The sequence below is a fragment of the Aureobasidium pullulans genome (genome assembly GCF_000721785.1).
Source record: "Aureobasidium pullulans EXF-150 unplaced genomic scaffold scaffold_43, whole genome shotgun sequence".
Taxonomy (NCBI): Eukaryota; Fungi; Ascomycota; class Dothideomycetes; order Dothideales; family Saccotheciaceae; genus Aureobasidium; species Aureobasidium pullulans.
Genome location: NW_021941063.1, coordinates 28,551 through 43,421, shown reverse-complemented (window position 1 = coordinate 43,421; position 14,871 = coordinate 28,551). Strand labels below are relative to the sequence as shown.

Genomic DNA, 14,871 nt, shown 5'->3' with positions numbered 1-14,871 from the left:
TAGTAGAGATCCTTACCCTTAAAGGGTTCGATGTTAGCAAATATATAGTTAAAAAGAAGAGACTAGCTATACGCCTCTATAAGCGACCCCCTTAGGAATTAGAAGAGGAGATCGAGGCTATAATACGAGACTACATTATATAGGAATACCGTAACGGTAAGGTCGAGGACTATAGTAAGGGTTATCTATATAGCTATCTTCGAGATTAATATCAATAATTCTATATTATTAGAAGGTAAGTCTAACTTACAACTAGACTCGTAGAGTAACTTATAGATATTAACTCGCCATACGACTCGTAGTAGACTTATAGCTAATTATTTTTATGCCTATAGGGAACGAGTCTACTATATCGCTCGATCTATTACGCTAGAAGGCTTCGAATGCCGACTTAAGAAACAGTTCGTACGCCGTATAGCATATAAGAGCCTAGGGCTAAACTAGACATAGTTAATAGATGCTTACTATAAGCTAGAGTACTAGGGAATTAAGATCTATGCTACTATTAATTACTTCTTAAGGAACATTATATAGATATACGTTAGCATATCCGCTCGCACTACTATCTCTATATTAGAGTAATACATTATAATAGTTAAAGCTACTAGTTATATGCCTTAGTTCGTACGAACTAACCGAGGAGTAGAGACTATAATAGCTATAGATGCTTACTACTACCTTATACGGTTAGTATAGGGCGACATACTGTTCTTAGATTGCTTTAAGTTTAGAACTAGTAAGTAGAACTAGAGGATTAAGTCTTAGTAGGGGCAAGTTACAAAGTATAAGATATAACTCGCTAAGAACTTATAATGTTAACTCGTAATGTTAACTCGTAATGGACTTATAATGCTAACTTATAACATTAGCAATTCTTACCTAATAGAGAACCTATTTTAAACGTCTTATTTTAGAGCAGATCTTTACTAGAGACTCTACTATCGACCGTATTGCGCTCCTTACTATCTATATACTAATAATCCGCTAGAACGTAATAAGCTTCGTACACTAATAGAATAATTACTTAGTTAGAAAGTAGGAAGGTAAAGTTACTAGGCTACTAAAGCTTAACTATAATTACCCTTAGCGTAAGGGGGTCTATATAGAGGATTAAGGCATTAGCGTTAACCCTAAGCTACTAGAGCTATTTAAGTAATACCTCGAGGGCTACAATCTAGACGAATACCTACTAGAAAGCGTTATTATATAGTATAGAGATAAGCTCCGTTAGGCATTTCCCTTAGATCTTTACCCTTGTACTTTCGATAGTAATAGCGACATATAAGGAAGCATAATTAGACTAGATAGTGCTAACCGTATACACTACCTTACATATAAACACCTTCGAAGTAGGATTATAGAATACATCCTCTTAGGAGAAGAACCTCTTCTAGTAGAGTCTAAAAAGCTACAAGGTGCTCGTAATTAGTAAGCGTATTTAAGGGTAGTAGAGGCGTTTAATGTAGCTAATAGAGACATCCTTAGTCCCTTATTTAAGTTCGATGCGTTATAAGAGGTAGATAGAATAGTAAGAAGGGAGATAGGCGCTTAAATCTAGACTCGTAGTAGACTTATAATTAACTCGTATATTCCTCGCATTTAACTCGTAGTAGACTCGTAGTAGACTCGTAGATTATCTTATATAGACCTAAAAGTTTATATAATTTCCTACTTGTAGTAGCCTCGCTTACTAACTTATAGATCTTATAGGAATAAAACCTTACTTATTAAATCGTCCTACCTTCTCCTCCTTCTTCTTCTTCTCTTCTATCCTCTCTATTATAGACGAAAGCATACTAGACTAGGGCCCGGAATAGCTATACTACTATACGTTTAATAGTAAACCGTATAATAAATATGCTATATATAACTTCTACCCTACGTGCTCTCGTCGTAATCTAATTAAACCTAAGGATAGACTAGTTATTAACACTTAAGCTACTAGTAGCGTACTAGAACGTAGAGTAACCGCTACTCCCTCGTCCCCTATACCTTTCTCTTACGCTTAAAAGGTCTTTCTAGCACCTACTACAGTAGAAAGCGAACGTAACTAAGTAAATAAAAAGATCCGCCTTAATTAAGAGAAGCTACGCGTAGAGGCTAGATCTATCACTCCATTACTTAGAAGTCTATAGAAGCCTTAGTAATAGCTATAGGAGAGGAACTATAAGTTCGAGTTAGCTACATATAAGATTATATTATATAGGGACCCTAATAACAACCTTAAGGAATAGGACCCTCTACGCTATATAGGCTAATAGGTAGAGTCCCTCTCTAATAGGACTTACTAGTTAATAAGCTTAATAAGTTAAACTATCTAGCTAATCTATTTATACGCTACTACCCTTAGGATAATATATTAGTTAAATCCGCCTAGAACTGCACCTTTATTAATAGCTTCTAGAAGGGAAACGAGCTAATCTAGTATAGTAAACGTACCCTCTAATACGACAGTCTATAAGAGGTCTTACGTCCTTACTATTAGCTAAAGGTTAGAACTTACGCTATAGATCTTTATTTTAAAATAGAAGAGGTTAAGCTAAGGGCCCCCTTACCTACTCCTAGCGAGGTTACTAGTACTCTTACTACTACTACTAGCGCTAATGCTAATGCTTCTAGTGCTGTCGCTAGCACTAAGATTAAATAAGAACAACTTAGTTAGACTTAGAAGGTAACTCGTAGCTACCTTACAATGTAGACTCGCCCGCTAATAGTTATAGCCTTTTAATCTAGATAAGCCTCCTCTACTTATTCGTCTTACTTCCGACTCTCTAACACTAATTACGCCTTACTCTATGCGTATTTAATCATCTATCAAAGGTTATACTATAGTTCTAAGAAAGAGGAAGCGTATATTAGACAGCATTACTCTAAATAATATAAAGTAGTTAAAGCTAGCTACTAAAACCCTACCGCTTACGACTCGTAGTGCGACTCGTAAAGCGACTTATAACTTAAACTAGGTAGATTAAGCATAAGAGTAATATCGAGTATCTTCTAGAGTATAGTCTTACTCTCTACGAGTTAGTATGCGAGTTAGCTACGAGTTGTCGCACTAGGAAATTCGCTTGTTTATTTGTTTACTTCTCGAAAATTTTAACTAACTTTTACCTATATAATATTACTCTTACACTTCCTTCTACTATTACTCTTCTACTATTATTACTCCTCTACTATCGTATACTTATAATAAGCGACTCTAACTATAATACTGCTATACGCGCCGCTTACGACCGCGACGAGAGCATCTACTATAGTAACCGCCTAGCTAGCGTTACCGACGACGACCTTAACGACATAACTACTACTAATACGGCTACCTTACCTATTAACGACGAGACCTTTAAAGAGGTCGACGCTACTCCTAACCTTACCCTCCCTCGCTACTCTACCCGTAATAGTAAGACTAATACTACCCTCGACGTCGATATAGCTACTACCCTTACCCCTACTAAGAAATCCGCCTCTAAGAAGAAGGCTAAGGCTACTACTAAGGCCGATAGGGCCGCCTCTCGTATCTAGGCTACCCTAAAGAAGGCTACTAGCTCGAAGAAAGAGGCTACCTCCTATATAACCTATAAGCGTATTAAGAGATACCGTCGCGAGAGGTTCGAGGCTAAGGCTACTCTTACTAAGAATAAGGCTAAGGCTAAGGATAAGGACGAGATAGAGGATAAAGATATAGGTAATGTCTCTAGCATCCCTACTATCCCTTCTAACGAGTAAGACTTATTAGTTCTACTACTTTTTCTCTTACTAATTTAAATAGCGATTTGCCTAAGGACCTTCATAGACTAGTTTGCCCTTCTAGTAACTACTACTATAGCATCGGCCTTATTAAGTAGAGAACCTTACTTATTAACGCTAGCGATGCCTATACTAATAGTAATAAGGCTACTCTTAAGAAGGTAAAGGCGAGCATCCTTAACGCTCTTAAGGCCGAGCGTATAGAAGATAATAAGGAGGGAGAGGATGCTAGTACTCTATACGACACCTATAAGAAGAAGGGTCTAAAGTGCTATATATAGATCGATAAGAGTAATAGTAGTAGCTATACCTTCTATAAGTGCCTCTACCGCCCTAAGTGTAACGCTATTAAGGTAAGCAAATTTAACTCGTAGCTAACTCGTAGTAGACTCGTAAATCGACTCGTAGTAGACTCGCAAATTAACTCGTAAATTATATAACTTATAATCTACGAGTCGGTTTACGAGTCTACTACGAGTTAGCTACGAGTTAACTTACGAGTCCTTTACGAGTTAACCTCCGAGTTAACTCGTAACGGACTCGTAGAAGACTCGTAAACTAATACGATTTATAGGCTAACCCCGATAGTAGTATTAACTCTCCCTCTACCGCTACCTCTATTTGCCGTCCTCTCTAGGACTTAGAGGACGAAGCTAATGCCGACGAAGCTATTTAGGAGATTAGGGATTCCCTTAAGGCTGCCGAGACTGCCGCTAAGAGCGCTTAAGCTTTTATAAAGGCCGCTACTAGTAGTGCTAAGCTTACTTGCAACTTCTTTTCTAAGTCTACTAGTTAGGCCTCTAATGCTACTAAGGCCGTTAATTAGATTAAGTAGCTCTCTATCGTCTAGTTAGAGCGTATAAATAACACCGAGGCCGTCTCTTAAGAGGCTAGCTTCTACTCTTCTTAAGCTAGCGCTAATGCTCTTATTACTCGTAAGGCTACTAATGCTATTTAGTTAGTAGTTACTTAGATCTTTAATGCTAGCTATACTAATGCTAACGCTTAGCACCCTGTCCTCGCTATAATCCTTAACTGCCTTACTAGCCTCGAGCGTAGCTATACTACGCTTAAATAGGAAAACCGCGCCCTTTATTAGCGTGTTAACGTAGAGGTAGCTAAGTTCGATGCCTATAGAACCCGTAACCCTAGCCGTTTCCCTAAGGCCGAAGATAAGGTTTAAATGCTATTACTAGAGTTATAGTTACTACGGAGGAGTTAATTGCTTTAATTGCCTTTAAGATACCCTAATAGCGTTATTTACTTTAGCGAGTCCACTGCGAGTCCTCTACGAGTCGCAAATTTAGAGATTTTGAGCCAATTTGCCCTATAGACTAGTGCCCTAAATCGAGTTTTGACGCTTGTATCCCTATGGCCCACGGTCACTGGTCGTTCACTGCAAAGACTCACAGTTTCTACCGACACACCGGTCGAAGATGGCGGGAAGGATTGTAAGCCGGACCCGAGAGGCTCCAATTGGTTGTCAGCCGGCGCCAAATTGATCCCGACTGTTGTCGCGACCGAAAGTTTCACCCTACGGACTTTTTGCATCGGAGAATAAAAAGATAGGTCTTCCCATGTAAGTCGTGTTCTTTCTATACCATCTTCATCTGCATCAACATCTGGATTCCTCGGTCTATAACACACATTAGCACTCTGCTCTCACTCACTGCGACGAACAAATCCCAGCATCAGCGCTTCCGCGAGACAGTTCTCTACAAATCCCACAACACCAGTCATCAATCATGTCGTCGCATGTTGTCATTATCGGCGGTTCCTACGCAGGAGCCAAAGTTGCACACAAGGTCCTCAAGGAAACACCCAACTCCAAGGTCACTTTAATCGATGCCTCGGATGTCTTCTACTTTAACATTGCCTCGCCGCGAATTATCGCCAAGCCCAAGGAAGCCAAGGTCGACCAATACTTGATTCCCATCATGGACAAGTTCAAGCATTATCCCACCAACAGATTCACTTTCGTACAAGGTCTTGTGAATACGGTGGACACTTCCGCCAAGATCGTGAAAGTCGAAGGAAAGCAGGATATCTCTTACGATTATCTGGTTGTCGCTTCTGGATCTACAACTCCCGGAACTGTTGGCAAGGAAGCTATTCCCTTCAAGACTACTGGAGCGGATATCCGCGAGAAGGTTGAGGATGCTCAAAAAAGAGTAGCAGCCGCCGACAGTATTGTCATCATCGGCGCAGGCCCTGTCGGAGTCGAAGCTGCTGGTGAGATTGCACAAGCATATCCCAAGACCAAAGTCACTCTCATCGCATCCCACAATCAAGTCCTTCCCGATCTCAAGCCTTCTGCCGGAAAGTCAGCACATGCCAGTCTGGAAAACCTGGGCGTCAAGATCATTTACTCTGTTCGTGTTGACGACAGCAAGCAAGATCCCTCTGGCAGATTTACCGTCACCCTCAACAACGGCAAGACTATTGAAGCGGCACTTGTCATTTCTGCAGCGGGAAACATCGCAAACACTTCTTTCATGCCCCGTGACGCACTCGACTCAGATGGCTGGATCAACGTCGACAAGAACATGCGCGTCACCTCCGTCACCGACAAGTCCGTCTACGCTCTGGGTGACGCCACAATGTACAAGCAGCGATACGCACTTAAGATCAACGACCAGATCCCCGTCGTTGCCAACAACCTCAAGAACGCCATCACAAACACTGGCGCCGTGAAGACCTATGACGCTACTGACAAGCTCATGGTCTTTGTGCCAATTGGCAGCAAGACTGGTACTGGACAGATTGGTGGATGGGTGCCTTTCAGTTTCATGGTTGCTTTCGCAAAAGGCAAAGATTATTTCATGTCGAGAGCTGCTACTTTTATTGCCGCATAGAGTCTTGCGCTTGAGATTTTCGGTGCTCGTTTTTTCTTGCTTCATAGCGTGAGATATCCTGTCTGATCTTGGTTGATATATCCAATAGCATAATAGAGTCTTTTCATTACTTCAAGTCGAGTTTCCCGGCTTCTACTGCCCAGTCGCAAGTTGTCATTGGATTATCCAGCGTTCGCGGTTCACAAGGCTAAATCGAATCATTGCTAAGGGAATGCAGGGAATCATTCGAGATTCAAAAGCTTCCAGTGACAAGCCTGAGACGAGCATTCTCTCAAACCAAACCCAGTGCCCATGTCTTACTTGATGGATTCGAGCATATCCGACTGCTGATATACCTGAGCGGCTCAATATACAAGGGCCGGAACAAAAGCTTGTCGAACCTTGTTGCGTTGACATCTGCATGTCCAAGAAAAGAAGGGAAAGCGCGAAACGATGGTCGCCGCTGACTCATCACTTGCCGTCGTACTTCTCCTTCGCTTGCGCAACCTCGACCGTCCCTTCTGCATCAACGTTGAACCAAGAGAATAGCATGATGACTTGATCATGCCATTTAGCCGCCCTCACAAGTTGTGTTGTCTTTCTGGCCTTCGACTTCGTATATCGCTTAGCTTGTGCTCGTTCAATTTGAAACTCGATTGCTCCTCAGCCGGCGGTGGGACGGGCCGCTTTACCGCTTCTTGAATATTGGGAAGCATGCGGATATCGAAAATCATGGTCCTTCTCGATGGAGTATTCGGCCCTGCATACTATCATCTGCCGAAGTGATCTTGGAACAACTCGAACCAAGCTTGAAGCAATTTCGAGGTAAGTCTTTCACGTACAGGCAACGCAAAGACATACGGAGCAGACAGATACCTTTCGTCATGCAACACCATCTTCCCTGCAGTAACCTAGCACCTGTCAAGCCGATCAAGCCTCCTCGGCCGAGTTATAGTTGTACGATCCTCCAAACAAGCTTCAGCGGACACGTTCCATGCAAGCCACCCCCAGGTTGGTTTGAGATGTACAGCGATCGAAGCTAACAACCATGTTGGCTAAACTGTATCTTGGTACCCCTTGATTATCCATATTGAGGCGGCATCTCTCAGGGAGCACGAGGTCCAATCTGCAAGTTTTCTTTGTCGTTCAGGGAGGGGCATGACATAACGATGGTAGACCAGGCCTTGTGGAGAGCGGGATGGCTGTTATTGTCAGGGTCAAGGGCTTCTCGGTTGAGCGTAATGGAGTCACCGATGCGGCAATGTGCTCGTTATAAGAGCCAGGGAAGTATGTCTTGTTCAGTCTTTTCTTTCCTTCAAAGCACTCTGAGAGTCCGACAACCCATTCCTCTTCTTCTTTTCTACCACTCCTTCGACCAATCATCAACATACATCATGCTTTTCAACACTCTCCTTCTCACGGTCGCTGCCTTTGGCTCTTCCGCAAACGCTGCTGCAGCTGCCTATGCACAGTGCGGAGGTCAAGGCTTCACTGGCGACAAGACCTGCGTCTCTGGCTACACTTGCGTAGCCAACGGCGTATACTACAGCCAATGCCTGCCCGCAAGCAACACCGCCAAGCCCGCATCTACTTCAAAGACCTCCGCGGCTCCTGTTTCGACCTCGAAGGCCGCCAGCGGTGGTGGTAGCAGTGGCACAACCTACAAGGCCTCCTTCACTCAATACGGCAGCGGTGATACTTTCGGAAGTGGCAACTGCAACACCAAGACCACCGCTTGTGGTTTCTACACTTCTGTAAGAACCAAATCCTTGATGTCACATCTTGCCCAGCATACTGACTTCTGCAGCCCGGTTATTCCGCCGCTCTTTCTCAAAACGCCTTTGGCGTAGGTCCTGGCGCAGGCGCCGGTCCAGCTTGCGGAACCTGCTGGAAGTTGACCGCCCAGACCGACAGTTCCGGCCACGCCCTCTCCAACGCTGGAAACACCATCATCGTTCAAATCACCAACCTCTGCCCTGCAGACGGAAACCCCCTGTGCTCGCAGAATGGCTTGACAGGAACAAACCAATACGGCGCCAACTTGAACTTTGATCTCTGCTTGAACAGCGGTGCTAATACTGCTTTGTTTGGAAATTCTGGTGTCGGGTTGGCTGTGGGAACTGCTGTGCAGGTTTCTTGCTCTCAATGGTCTGGTACTGTTGTTCACTGAAGAGAAGGTGATGAGGGCAGTGGAGAGAATTGGTTAGAGAACGGACAGTCTTTACCGTCAGATATTGAAACAAGGACCTATATGTCTTCGATCCTTCCCGAACATTGAATAGCGAAAGTCGCATCTTCAGAAGAGTACGATCGGTCAACTCTCAAGGCAGCTCCTATAGAGAACATGTCAATCGATACATCTCCACAAGTAATTGAAAAGGCACGTTCACCCCCACTGCAAGATTCGGACCTTCATCATGATCAGAGAACCAATCACTTGTTCAGAAGTTAGGGAATACATCGGTCCGACGTCGAGTTTTGATGAGCAGATGTAACCAAGTACATGGATACTCAGGTAGGGCATGATCATGTCCTTTGTGCTCCGAGGAGTAAGTCAAAACCGACCTCAGGGCAGCTATAGTCTTGTTGCGACAGGCGCACTAAAAAGTGAAGTCGAGTAATCCTTCTCACCGACTTGATGGGAAAACAAGAACCCGATGGTTTGGTATTTCTACTACGTCCATGACGCGGTCGTTGAAAGTAACAGTCCATCTGGCCCCATCCTCCGGGCAATATTTGTTCCTTCCAACGGTTTTATGTCTCACCGTTGTAGGAAGGGGTTTAAAGCCGAAGACACGCCCCCCCACACAGATCTTCGAAACCGCGAACGACTGCAGGGTTGTCGTCGGCCCAAAATGACTCCTGGTGATGTTATAGCGACCGTCACTTATGTTTGTTTGGTGTTTTCTTGCGCTTCGGTGTCTTTGAGGATTGTGGTTAGGCATAAATGGCTGGATCATGGGTTGAAGTTGGATGATTGGTTGATGATTGTGGCATTGGTGAGTGGATCATTACCAGAGTAGGATCATGCAATATTCTTGCACACAGCTCTTTTGTCGCGGTGTTGCTGCCTATGTTGCGATGAAGTTTGGCTGATTTTTTCGACGACAGGCAGTTTATTCGATATTCTGCGCCGTCATTATCGCATTCACTGTGGTCGAAAACCGCAATCCAATCTTGAAGGAGTCGAGCGCCGACTTGTTATTACTAGTAAGCATTTATCATTTCTTCGCTACAGTATTTCTAGCAAAATATTGACGGTGTCCCAAAGTTGCTTGCCATAGGAGAAGCCTTGTTTATGGTGACATCCATCGCCTTCAAAACTTCTCTAATGATCTTCTTCCGCCAATTCCTTCTCGAACGCAGACAACGTTATCTGGTCACTTCAATCACAGTTTTCTACTGCGCCATCTCTGTATTGGCCTTCTTCCTCGCTCTGGTTCCCTGCGGCACATTGAGCCACCTGGCCAGGAAAAGAGTTGAGAGAAAGTGCATTCCCACAAACGTCTGGAACGGGCTTCTCTACACTCACGGAGCCGTTTCAGCACTATCGGATTGGGTCTTTGCGCTACTACCTATCCTGGTCCTTTGGAAATCGTCTATGCCGGCCAAGACGAAACTGGGAGTGACTTTGCTGATGGTGTTTGCGGTTTGTGGATCTTTATGCGCGGTGCTGAGAACGATATATACCGGATCTCTGCACTTCGACGCCCGCTACTACGACGTAAACCACAAGCCGAGTTACCAACACGTTACCGCTTTGGTCATCAACATGGCTGTATTGGAGATGGGGATCGGGATTACGGCGGCGTCGGTGGCGTGCCTGATGCCCTTGTTTAGACGTTGCGCGGGATGGTTCCAGCGGCGTCTGGCGACGAGGTCTCGTCAGAGCGACATCCAAGGCAGGCGCAAGGATGGGGTCTCGACTACCTTGGGCGAAACGAACTCTGATCACTGGAGGAAGCCCAGCTTTGTTCGTCCTGATGTCGCATCATTCCAGTCTGGGAACCTGGACTTGAAGTTGTTCGGTGTCCTGCCTTCGGTAGATCCAATGACGGGAGAAGATATCTGCGGAGATTCTCTTGCGGACGATATGCCTTGATCAGAAAGCCAGGATTATCAGCGTTGAATGGTGTATGGAAGGTGAGCATCGATCTATTGTATACGATTGAAAAAGACACGACTAATCATCTAACACTACATGTAGTCGGTCTCTTCTCCGCATTCACCACCCCTCTACACAATAACAAGATCAGAGAAATGCACTTCAAGTCCCTCAGTAGAACTGTTGGCAGAATAAGTAGGCTTTCCAGCATAAACTCCAACCTGCAGAACAACATCATCACCAGCACGGTCCTCCAAGAACGCCCAAGTCACCTCTCTCAAAGGATATCTGCCCGCATCAGGGTTCTTCGCATCATTGAGAACGTAGACCCACATCTCAGAGCCCGATCTTTCGACGATAAATCTCGCAGTGGTGGCATTCTGAGGTTGTATGGGACTCAAACTCCAATCCGAGAATGCATAGGTGCCGACGGTGCCGTATTGAGGTGCTCCGTTTTCGACTTCGATGCCGGTCTTTACCCATTTGGAAGGCTTGGGGCCGGGGAAAATGATTGCAATACCTCCTTGATCGTATCTGGTCTTCCAGTCCGCGTTGACGGTTACAGCGATGGTGGTGAATGTGTTTGCCTTGATTTCACGGTACACATAAGGAACGGTGAAGTTGTCGGATTTCGGTTCAGCGTTGGGTCTCCAAAGATCGGTGGCTGGAGGTGTCGTGATGGAAAAAGACTTGTGGTCCTTGACGTGGATCTCGGGATGGTTGAGTGTTTTCCAAGCAGAGCTGGAAGTGTTGCTGCCGATGGTGGCAGGCAGGGAAATATGTTTAGGGTGTGACATTGCGTAGGTGGGGATAACGCCAGCAGTGAGCCCAAGGAAGAGGAAAACGGGTGTAGACCACATTGCAGAGGAATCGAGACAGACGGTAGTGATGATTTGACAACTGAGACGATGGTAGAGCCCTATATATACTGAGAATACGAGCGCTTGTCGTGCTCTAGGGTGCTTTGAGTGACAAAGCAACGAGCAGTGTCTTGATTGGCCGAGCACGGCCGAGTTCAAGTTAAAAGATCATGTCAACTTGAAGAACTCCACAGTACATCACGGATGTTGCAGGGGATTATGCAAGACCATCGGGTTGATGTGTTGACATTTGACTGGACTGACCTCATCGTATAGGAAAAGGTGCGGAGAGACGAAGGAATCCCCACACACGTTGCGGAGTGACGGACCGCTTCGCCGACTTCGCCGACCAGCGGTCCGACATGACAGTAGAGAGTATCACTGGGACTTTTGTCTACTCTATGTGGTGTCCGATGTTTTGCGACCTTTCACGTACAGTTGTATTCGTGATACTGTTCACCTACCCACTAATGGAGGCCAATCCTTAGTATTTCCCCACTTCGGTGGGACAGCACAATAAGATGAGAGCTCAGTATATAAGAACAATCTAGTGTCGCTGACAACCCATCCCGTTCGGCGACACTGAAGCTCACCTAGTTCGGAATACCATCGTGCGACTTATCTTAAAGGTCTTTGCATACAGGGATGGCCGATTGGAAACGGAAAAGAAAGTGTGCATTCATTCAAGAAGCTATGGAAAACGACCGCTTCGTCCTTCCCCATCAAGCCGAAGAGTGCAGAAGAATAAGGATTAACAAAAGGTATACCCACCAAAGAAGAAACCCAAACGCCAGCGCCATGCTTCAAGGGCCACCCATTCGACGATGAGTTATGCCATAGAGGACATCATCTATCGTGATCTACTTCAACAGACTGGCAAACACCGACAGCTTCTCAACCTCCAGAGCATCAGTCTTGCTGGACACAGCGACCACCTCCACCTCGATCCTGTTGACACCAGCGATGAGGGCGGTATCGTAGACTTGCTTCCTATCTCCTCCGCCAGGCAAAAAGTCGCGAGTGGTGCCCATGAGTCGGACGCCATTGACAGTGACGAAAGTCTTGTACTGCCGTTGCATAAGGAGACGCTGTGAGACGTTGGGGACAATGCTGATGTAGTAGTGAGCCGCGGGAACTGCAGTGCTCAAAGATTGTTGTGTGAACTGCTTGTTTGCAGGAACGTCGAGGCGGAAAGGCTTGGGCACCGTAAGTTGAGGATGTGTCATGATGACTACGCTCGGCAGGAGAGCTTCGGAGAGAGGCTTTGAGCGTGTGTATTTGTCGACAAAGGTTGGCGGTGGTGGAACGTATTGCGGGATATGAGGAACATGGGGGAGCATCGAGGGATGAGGGCTGCCGCTGATGGCGCGAACAGAAGGTGGTGGTGGCATCGAGGTTGCGGTTCCAGGTCGTGGACTCTGCTTCACTTCGGGAGCAATGCTCTGTGGTCGGACTGCGGCAAGGGAGGGAGATGCAGCGACGGTCGTCTCAGTCTTGACTGCTGCTGCTGTCGTTGGAACAGGACTTGAAGCATTGACGCTTGTTGCTTTGACTGTCGTTGGTACTTGCGAGTTCGACCTTGAGGGAGCAGCGCTGCTTGCAGGTCTGGCCTGGGCGGGCACGGGTGTCTTATGTCCGTTGGTGACTGGCTCTTCCTTCTTGTCCTCGGCAGGAGTGCCTCGTGGTGCAGGTGACCCTCTTGCACCAAGATGCAGTACGGGTTTCGGTCTTGGAGCGTTGAGCTTGATCTTTGGTTGAACAGGTTCGTCGACTTGACTCTTCGCGGTGGCCAGGCGTTCGTTGAAGAGGTCTTCCAGCTCAACTGAGAGGTTGAAGATGTCGCTTCCGTCCTCGTTGTAGATCCTTGCATTGCGCCAAATGTATGAAACCTCCTCTTCAAATGCGTCCCAGTTCTTGAAGTCGCTTCCTTGTTTCCCTCGTACTTGTTTCTTAATACCGGCCAGAGAGGTGGGCTTCTTGATGACTTTGTAGTAATCGGTCAAGGTTCGAGGAGGAAGATGGACGAAGGGTTCGAAGATAGCGATTCTGTGATCATGTTAGCAAAGCCTCTCGCCTAGGTGGTGGGTGTAGCTTGCCCTTGGTCAGTGTGACTGATCAAGCCGTTGACGATGTGCTCTTGCGCTTGCTGGAGTGTCTTGCCAGTAAACGCTGAAGGATCCGAATCATCTTGGACGACAGCAGGACTGGAGGCAGCGACTGGAGCAGCAGAGGACTTGCGATCACGGTTCGCTTTGAGGGATATCTTGATCTTGCGAGGCTGTTCGCTGGGGTCGCGTGTTGGAGGTGCAGAAGAGGCAGTCGCATCGTCGTCTTGGCCGGGCAGAGGTGTAGGAAGGGCGACGTAGTTCGGATCCTTGTAGGCAGGATTGTGCTTGGTCATGAAGTTGGAGAGGGCCTTGCGAATGCGCTCGGCATCTTGGTAGACGGTGGACTTGTCGTCGTTATATTGCTTTGCGTTGGAAACCATGCGCTTGATGTCGCTCTCGACGGTGCTGAGAGTGGGGTATTCATGGCGCTCGAGCTTGTCCTGTGGCTGTGTCAGACGGAGGTATTATCGTTGGCGGGAAAGAGGTCGGATTACCTGGACTGTCTGGATAGCGATGGGTAGTTTGATGGTGCGGTAATAGTCGGGCAGCTCTCTCTGTGACGGAGCTTGTCAGCGCATGTAGATTGGCGAGGGGGAACGGGCGCATGTAGATTGGAGAGGAGGAACGGGCGCATACCTTGCTGGGCAGGTCGATAAAGAGGTCGGCGATCAAGCGGCCACTGCGACAAGGTCAGACGGAGGAGTCGCGGACGGTCTTCTTTGGGGCCAAACTCACGTCTTGTCCTTGGCCGACTTCAGGTGGTCGATAAACTGCAGACCGATCTTTGTTGTTGTCTGCGGAGTCTCATGTTCCTGATAGGATTGTGTCAGCTCAGGAAGAGTCCAAGCGTTCGCGTTCTTGACGGTCGCGCTCCGTCGTAGCGGCTGGCCAACATCTCGGTGCTTGGGGAAGTGCAGAAGCCTCGCCGCAAGTCCGCGACTCGACACAGCTTCCCTTCCTCCCCAATCCAATCTTGTCTCCAATACAACACATGGATGCACACTCACCAGTGTAGTCTTTTGTCGCTTGGGTGTGCTCGTGTCGGCGTCGGGTGATGCTCCAGCTGCAGCTTTGCGCTTGCGGCTGCGGTCCATGATTTTGGTGTCTCTGTTGTCGCGTAACTCTGGATTGCACTGCTCGATGCTTGCAGCCCTCTTGCGATAGTGGGCGCTTGGTTGGGATGGAGTCCTTCGTAATTGCTCCATCTTGGACTCGCG

The 14,871-nt window shown here is 46.6% G+C and overlaps 5 protein-coding genes across 5 annotated transcripts; 3 read left to right on the top strand and 2 right to left on the bottom strand.

Annotated features, from left to right (window-relative positions):
- The first annotated feature begins 5,330 nt into the window (after positions 1-5,330).
- On the top strand, positions 5,331-6,785 carry M438DRAFT_350242 (FAD/NAD(P)-binding domain-containing protein). Its single transcript, XM_029906585.1, has one exon. It carries the CDS (start codon positions 5,493-5,495, stop codon positions 6,600-6,602), a length of 1,110 nt encoding a protein of 369 aa, XP_029754869.1. The 5' UTR covers positions 5,331-5,492; the 3' UTR covers positions 6,603-6,785.
- A 916-nt stretch (positions 6,786-7,701) lies between these two features.
- Positions 7,702-8,904, top strand: M438DRAFT_350241 (uncharacterized protein). The gene is made up of 2 exons (XM_029906584.1): positions 7,702-8,335; positions 8,389-8,904. The coding sequence occupies exons 1-2, from the start codon at positions 7,976-7,978 to the stop codon at positions 8,749-8,751; spliced, it is 723 nt and encodes a 240-aa protein (XP_029754868.1). The 5' UTR covers positions 7,702-7,975; the 3' UTR covers positions 8,752-8,904.
- A 483-nt stretch (positions 8,905-9,387) lies between these two features.
- Positions 9,388-10,773, top strand: M438DRAFT_169575 (uncharacterized protein). The gene is made up of 3 exons (XM_029899112.1): positions 9,388-9,580; positions 9,693-9,791; positions 9,853-10,773. The coding sequence occupies exons 1-3, from the start codon at positions 9,437-9,439 to the stop codon at positions 10,681-10,683; spliced, it is 1,074 nt and encodes a 357-aa protein (XP_029754867.1). The 5' UTR covers positions 9,388-9,436; the 3' UTR covers positions 10,684-10,773.
- Positions 10,774-10,817: 44 nt separating this feature from the next.
- On the bottom strand, positions 10,818-11,483 carry M438DRAFT_285197 (uncharacterized protein; the record flags this gene model as incomplete). The annotated part of the gene is made up of 1 exon (XM_029901510.1): positions 10,818-11,483. The coding sequence occupies one exon, from the start codon at positions 11,481-11,483 to the stop codon at positions 10,818-10,820; it is 666 nt and encodes a 221-aa protein (XP_029754866.1).
- A 718-nt stretch (positions 11,484-12,201) lies between these two features.
- M438DRAFT_401013 (Bromodomain-domain-containing protein) lies at positions 12,202-14,840 on the bottom strand. Its single transcript, XM_029909501.1, has 6 exons — positions 14,662-14,840; positions 14,390-14,466; positions 14,291-14,333; positions 14,149-14,208; positions 13,643-14,094; positions 12,202-13,592 (listed from the first exon to the last, which is right to left on the bottom strand). The coding sequence occupies exons 1-6, from the start codon at positions 14,746-14,748 to the stop codon at positions 12,407-12,409; spliced, it is 1,905 nt and encodes a 634-aa protein (XP_029754865.1). The 5' UTR covers positions 14,749-14,840; the 3' UTR covers positions 12,202-12,406.
- Between the last annotated feature and the right edge of the window lie 31 nt (positions 14,841-14,871).

Bases quoted from the DNA above. Each gene is read 5' to 3' on its own strand.
- M438DRAFT_401013 (XM_029909501.1), bottom strand. From the start codon at position 14,748: ATGGACCGCAGCCGCAAGCGCAAAGCTGCAGCTGGAGCATCACCCGAC. The intron at 14,095-14,148 runs GTAATCCGACCT...ACACAGCCACAG, and splicing joins TCGCTATCCAGACAGTCCAG to GACAAGCTCGAGCGCCATGA. The intron at 13,593-13,642 runs GCAAGCTACACC...ACATGATCACAG, and splicing joins ATCAGTCACACTGACCAAGG to AATCGCTATCTTCGAACCCT.
- M438DRAFT_169575 (XM_029899112.1), top strand. From the start codon at position 9,437: ATGACTCCTGGTGATGTTATAGCGACCGTCACTTATGTTTGTTTGGTG. The intron at 9,581-9,692 runs GTGAGTGGATCA...TTTCGACGACAG, and splicing joins GGTTGATGATTGTGGCATTG to GCAGTTTATTCGATATTCTG. The intron at 9,792-9,852 runs GTAAGCATTTAT...GGTGTCCCAAAG, and splicing joins GCGCCGACTTGTTATTACTA to TTGCTTGCCATAGGAGAAGC.
- M438DRAFT_350241 (XM_029906584.1), top strand. From the start codon at position 7,976: ATGCTTTTCAACACTCTCCTTCTCACGGTCGCTGCCTTTGGCTCTTCC. The intron at 8,336-8,388 runs GTAAGAACCAAA...TGACTTCTGCAG, and splicing joins CTTGTGGTTTCTACACTTCT to CCCGGTTATTCCGCCGCTCT.
- M438DRAFT_350242 (XM_029906585.1), top strand. From the start codon at position 5,493: ATGTCGTCGCATGTTGTCATTATCGGCGGTTCCTACGCAGGAGCCAAA.